Source organism: Staurois parvus, unplaced genomic scaffold (assembly GCF_062004578.1).
Source record: "Staurois parvus isolate SC_StPar_1 unplaced genomic scaffold, SC_StPar_1.0 ptg000966l, whole genome shotgun sequence".
Classification (NCBI taxonomy): Eukaryota; Metazoa; Chordata; class Amphibia; order Anura; family Ranidae; genus Staurois; species Staurois parvus.
Window position 1 is genome coordinate 154,278 of NW_028318762.1, and position 6,045 is coordinate 160,322.

Consider the following 6,045-nt stretch of genomic DNA (forward strand, 5'->3'; position numbering starts at 1 on the left):
TCCTGCCCAACCTGCCCCTGTGCTGTTCTGTTCCTTTCCAGCCTCATGCCAAACCCCAGTGACAGGGCACCTTGTCTGCCATCAGACCCTGGTGGGGGTGGGGAGCCCTCTCAGTCATTGTGTTCAAGAACCAGGATTTTCCAGCATCTCCGGGTATTATGGGAATATAGGATCCTCAGTGCCACAAGGACTACTCATTTACTTCATGTGATAAATCTCCATATCATAGTGCTGGAGTGTTTGGAGGGCATTCCCTAACCACCCCCTTCATGACCTGGACATTGTTTGCTATTCAGCAGTGCACTAATTTAGGGGCGCTGTTTACCCACAAGGCATTTCCCTATAGTAATATTACACCAAAGGAACCACATATCCCATCCTCAGACTGAAGGGGGCACTCAGTACAGACTGCACCTGCCTAGACGGGGTGACTACCACTATTACTCTCTGCATGTTGGGGTGTTGGTGCAATAATGAAGACATGTTTTGGGGGTACACAGGCTGCAGTATACGCAGTGTATAGTGTGAGCTCAGACTCTATAGAACCAAATCCCTTTTCAGCATCATGTAGTCACCTCCACTTCCCATCTCAATGCACTTAGTGCTCCTCACGTCTCCCCACATCCGTCTTTCCCTCGTTCTCTGTCCTGCAATGTTGGGAGGTGCGATTATCATGACTACTGCAAATAAAAGCTTCTTCCTTCTGTACTCTGATCTCCATGTCCTATAATACTCACCCAGCCCAGCCTCACCCTGTGTAGGAGGGTGTCACCCCTCCCCCACTGCATTCCTCTCCGGTGTCAGAGACTTTCAGTTTAGTTTCTCTTCTGTGGTCAGCGATGGCGTCTTCTGCTCTGAGAGCTGAGCTGGAATGTTCCCTCTGTCTGAACATTTATACCGATCCTGTGACCCTGAAATGTGGACACAACTTCTGCCTGGTCTGTATTGGTCGTGTGCTGGATACACAGGAGGGGTCTGGAGGATATTCCTGTCCTGAATGCAGAGAGAAGTTTCCGGGTCGTCCTCCACTGCAGAAGAACATGAAACTACGTAACATAGTGGAGAATTTCCTGTCTGCTCAGCCAGGTCAGGAGGACTCCGGGGTCTTCTGTACTTACTGTGTGGACTCTCCTGTACCTGCTGTTAGATCCTGTCTACACTGTGAGGTTTCTCTGTGTGATAAACACCTGAGAGTCCACAAAAAGTCCCCAGAACACATCTTATCTGACCCCACCTTGTCCATGGAGAGCAGGAAATGCTCCGTCCATAAGAAGATCCTGGAGTATTACTGCACTGAGGATGAGACCTGTATCTGTATGTCTTGTTGTATGATTGGAGGACATAAAGGACATGAGATGATGTCACTGGATGGGGCTTCTGAGAAGAAGAAGGACACACTGAGGAACGTTCTGCAGAAACTTCTGACAAAGAGAGAGGAGATGGAGGAAAGAGTCCAGAGTCTGCAGGAACACAGGAGGAAAGTAGAAGAAGAAGAAGCTGGTGACACCGAGAGAGTCACTGCCCTGTTCATAGACCTCAGGAGACGTCTGGAAGACCTGGAGAAGAGAGTCCTGAGGGACATCTCCGGGAGGGCAGAGCGGGTCTCCATCTTCATCAAGGATCTGGAAATAAAGAAGGAGGAGCTGTCCTGGAAGATACGTGACATTGAGGAGCTGTGTAACATGACGGATCCACTGACTGTCCTACAGGAATCAGACACAGGTGACTTGTGTGATACTGAGGATGGAGATGATGAGGAATCAGACACAGGTGACTTGTGTGATACTGAGGATGGAGATGATGAGGACAGAGAGAGACATGAGGAACTCCTCCATGATGGAGGGGGGCTGGATGTGGCGGGGGTCTTACACACAGGTTTATCTGATATAATAACAGGGGGAAATGTATCCTTCTATATACAGGGGGCTGCAGACATATTACTGGATGGAAACACAGCTGCTAATGATCTACAGATATCAGATGGCGGGAAAACTGTGTCCAGGTCAGAGAGAAACCAGAATCGCCCCAAAACACCAGAGAGATTCCTGTATTGTCCTCAGGTGATGAGCAGTCAGAGGTTCTCCTCAGGGAGACATTACTGGGATGTGGATGTCGGGGGGTCAGAGAGCTGGGTAGTCGGGATGTGTTACCCCAGTATAGCCAGGAGAGGAGAGGAGTCATTGATTGGATGGAATAACAAGTCCTGGGGTTTGGACAGGTCTGGTGATTGGTATTCAGTGAGACATAACAGACATCCGATCTTCTTACCCCCCAATCCCTCCAGTAACAGAGTCAGGATATATCTGGATTATGAGGCCGGGCGGATCTCCTTCTATGATCTGTGTGACCCGATCCGACACCTCCACACCTTCACCACCACCTTCACTGAGCCCCTCCATGCTGGGGTATGTGTAGGGAGAGGTTGTATAAAGATATGTGGGGGGAGGGGGGAGATGTGAGAACTCCGCCCACAGCCTGGTGATGTCAGACAAAAAATTGGAGTTCATTTCATATTCATCCAATAGTATATAGAGGTGGGCGGGGCTTCCTGCAAGATTTTGTACTATAAATAAATGTGAGATTTCTCCTCTGTCACCGATCTCTGTGATTGGGTAGAATTTCTGTCCAATTACTGGAGTCACAATAACATTGGTCCTAATGGTCAGTGATGATGATGATGATGCGATCGATCTATCCATTCCTCCATCCATCTATCTATTGACAATCTGACACATTTTTAGGCAGAGAGTTATCACAGTGTGGGACACCAGCCATCTCCTCTATGCCCCCCTCTTCCTGCCCCTCCCCCCATGTGGTCCCTCTGTGTGGGGTGAACCATGATCAGACATAGAGGGTGGGGTGCGGTCACTGTGATGGGATAGCATGGGGCCTCCTCTCCACTCTTCCCCTCCCTCTTCTCTCTGCCCCTCCCCCTCCTCTCTGCCCCTCCCCCTCCTCCATACAATCTATACTACATAGAGATGGAAATAAATGTAACAATCTGAGAGGAAATATATGAAGACGTCTTCTACAGATTTACTACTGAAAGAAATAATCTGATGTACCAGAGAGCCCAGACTGTGTTTCTTAGTCCCCGGTCACAGCGGTGCGACTCGTCATGTGAGTTGATAGTTTCTCATCACATGACAAGTCGCACTCTATTGCCCACAATGGAAGCGGTCATACCGGTACAAATCCCCCTCCATCCGAGTCGCACCGATTAGGAAAGTTCTTCCTGCACTACTTTTTCCAAGTTCAGCTGCGACTTGCATAGACTTGTATATAAAGTCACACAGATGTCCTGCAAGTCGCACCTGAAGTCGCACTGACATCCGACTTTGGAATCGAGCGACTTCAAGTGACGTTTCCAGATTACAAAGTGGGATCCAGTGGGACTGAAGACTTAGTTTGTAGGCCGAGTGGGTCAGGATTAGATCCCCGGTCAGGTGTTTCCTATCTGGGGCTCCAATAGAGAGATTCCTCCTCACTTCCTGTCCCGGTGACAACATTTTCCTAGACAGGAAATGAGGGGAACTCTCCAACAGAAACACAGAGTGAAATAAGAATCCCATGTTTAGTGGAGTAAAGAAGGGGAAGGTTTGGGGCCCCTGTCAGATCATTCTATGTCTGTGTCCCTGGTACAGATTGGCCCTCACTCCTTGTCCCAGAGCCCCCTATAGTAGGAAAAGCCAGCCGGGGTTCTCCTCCTTCCCCACACCATCCACAACTAGAAATCAAGTCTTTGTCTTGGCATGGACTGTAATAGAACATCTCCTTCCTAGAATTGGAGCAGTGTGGGTGTCGGTGTCAGTGGAAGCAGCACTGAGATGGATGTTGCTGTGCAGCGTGTTCTCCGCTCTCACCCTCCTCATCTTCCCCACCAGAGAAGACGATATTCTACAGAGAGCCGTCATACATCAGGCTGCTAATATGTAGAATAGACGGGAAGATGAAGAGGGTGAGAGCGGGGAACATGCTGATCAGTAATAGACATCACAGTGCTGCCTGCACTCCCCCCTCTGATTGGTTGCTCCGGCTCTCACACTCTGCAGTACCGTGTACTATCCACCTCATTGATGGTTTAGACTTTAGCCCCTTCCTGCCTGTAGGATGTACTGGGATGATGACTGCAGCTCCAGGATGGAGATTCCTTGTCATGGAAAAGCCATCCTAGTGGCTGATTAGCTGCTGGACTGCTTTTATAGGCAGCTGGAGGGGAACCCCCCCTCCCCCACCCACTGGGGTCTCTCAACCATCTCCTGTGTGATCAGGGAGCCCAGTACCTAAACCGGAGGTACTGCATGATTACCATAGAGCTGGCTGTGGGCTGGATGGTCCTTGGCCATCTCTATGGTCCTGGGAGGCCGGACGTCACTTCAGGTTCCGGCAGATGTGAACACTGACATTTTTTCGTGGAATGCAGAGATCGATGTTTGTTTATCTCCTCCTTTCCAGGGTAGAGGATGTTTACATTTCTTATGACAGCAATAAAAGTGATAAAAATAAATAAATAAATACATAAAGGGACATTGTAAAAATATGAAAAAAATACTTTTTTTAACGTGTCCCCATCCCCCGTGCTCACATGTATATGTAGGTAACTTCCACATATGTAAACGGTGTTCCCACCACACATGTGAGGTATCACCACAAACGTTACAACAAGAGCAATGATGGCGGCTCCAGACCTCCTCTGTAACTCCAAACTGGTAACCCCTAAAAATGTTTAAATCCTCACTTATGGAGATTTTTAAGTTCCAGGTTATATATTGTGTTTTTTTCCATTAAAATTCGTTAAAGTGTATTATTTCCCAAAAGATTGCGTTTGATAAATCGCAGCGTAAATACCATGTGACACAAAATTGCATCACCCACCATTTTATCCTCTCGGGTCTCTTCTTAATATATATATAATGTTTAGGGGTTCTAAGTCTTTTTCTAGTAAAACAATGGTGATTGGTACATGTAGGGGGAATGTGAGAATCGGTGTGGGCGGGAAGTCGTGAAGAAACGATGTTGGATTCTATGAGATGTTGGAAATGGTCTTTAGAGATGGAGGACATGGATGTTCTGAATCTATCTCTGCTTTCATCTTAGAATTCTCCTCTTTCTAGTACTTGCCGTGTTACACAAGATAGCTATGGAAGGGGGCTCCTTCCAGCATTTCTATGGAAGAGAAGGATCATCTTAGAGGGCGGGGCTAGCCTCGGCCCCGTGTTGGTCCCCCCAATAGAATTTCCTATCATGGTGTAGCGCCTCCCCTGGTGGTTTCCAGGTATCTGCAGCCACAGCATGGGCACTCTGACATTGTTGTATACAAATGTAGCAATCTATACATTTCTGTGTTTTCTTCATTTTTGGAACATTTTGTTGTGTTGATTCTTAAACAATCCTCCATTATTCTTCTCCCTGAAGAAGTGGATCCCAATCCAGGAAACGTGTCGAGTTCAGTCATAGAATACAAATGGGAGGAGTTTGTAGAAATGAATGTGTGGGGGTGGAGATGACCATACGTTCTGGAAATGGATACATTATGTACAAATAATGATGACAAATGGAGGTTATCTGAAAGCTTTGTTCTCAATGAATTTATAACTTCATGATTCTTCTGGAATAAAGTATATGAAATGGTAATATAATATATTTTGTGTGAGTTGTGCCTCAAAAATCCTTCCATTCCATTGACACATTCTCTATATACACCCCCACACCACAGTGCCAAGAGCCTGAGCCACTGTGAGCTTCTTATGTACGGGGACCTGGAGAAGTGCAGACCCATCGCTGGGGTGTCTGTGCCCACCCAAGGTTCAAAGTACTGAGAGGCTGTGAGGTCTCCTGCCATGACAGAACCCAAGGCAGGAGAGACCTGCTGCTGGTGTGAGGGCCTACACCAGAGCTGAGCTTCTGGGACCTGACTTCATAGAACTGCAGACTGCCAAGTGATCTGGACTGGATTTCTGTGTGCCAGGAGGGGTGAGCTGACCATCCGTGTTTATCCCAACATTGACATAGTTAGGGCAATATAGACAGCTCTTTATTCAGCAA

The 6,045-nt window shown here is 47.6% G+C and overlaps 1 protein-coding gene across 1 annotated transcript; it reads left to right on the plus strand.

The window, feature by feature from the left end:
• Positions 1-359: 359 nt before the first annotated feature.
• Positions 360-5,639, plus strand: LOC149441599 (E3 ubiquitin/ISG15 ligase TRIM25-like). The gene has a single exon (XM_089657130.1). It carries the CDS (start codon positions 840-842, stop codon positions 2,457-2,459), a length of 1,620 nt encoding a protein of 539 aa, XP_089513256.1. The 5' UTR covers positions 360-839; the 3' UTR covers positions 2,460-5,639.
• The last annotated feature ends 406 nt before the right edge of the window (positions 5,640-6,045 follow it).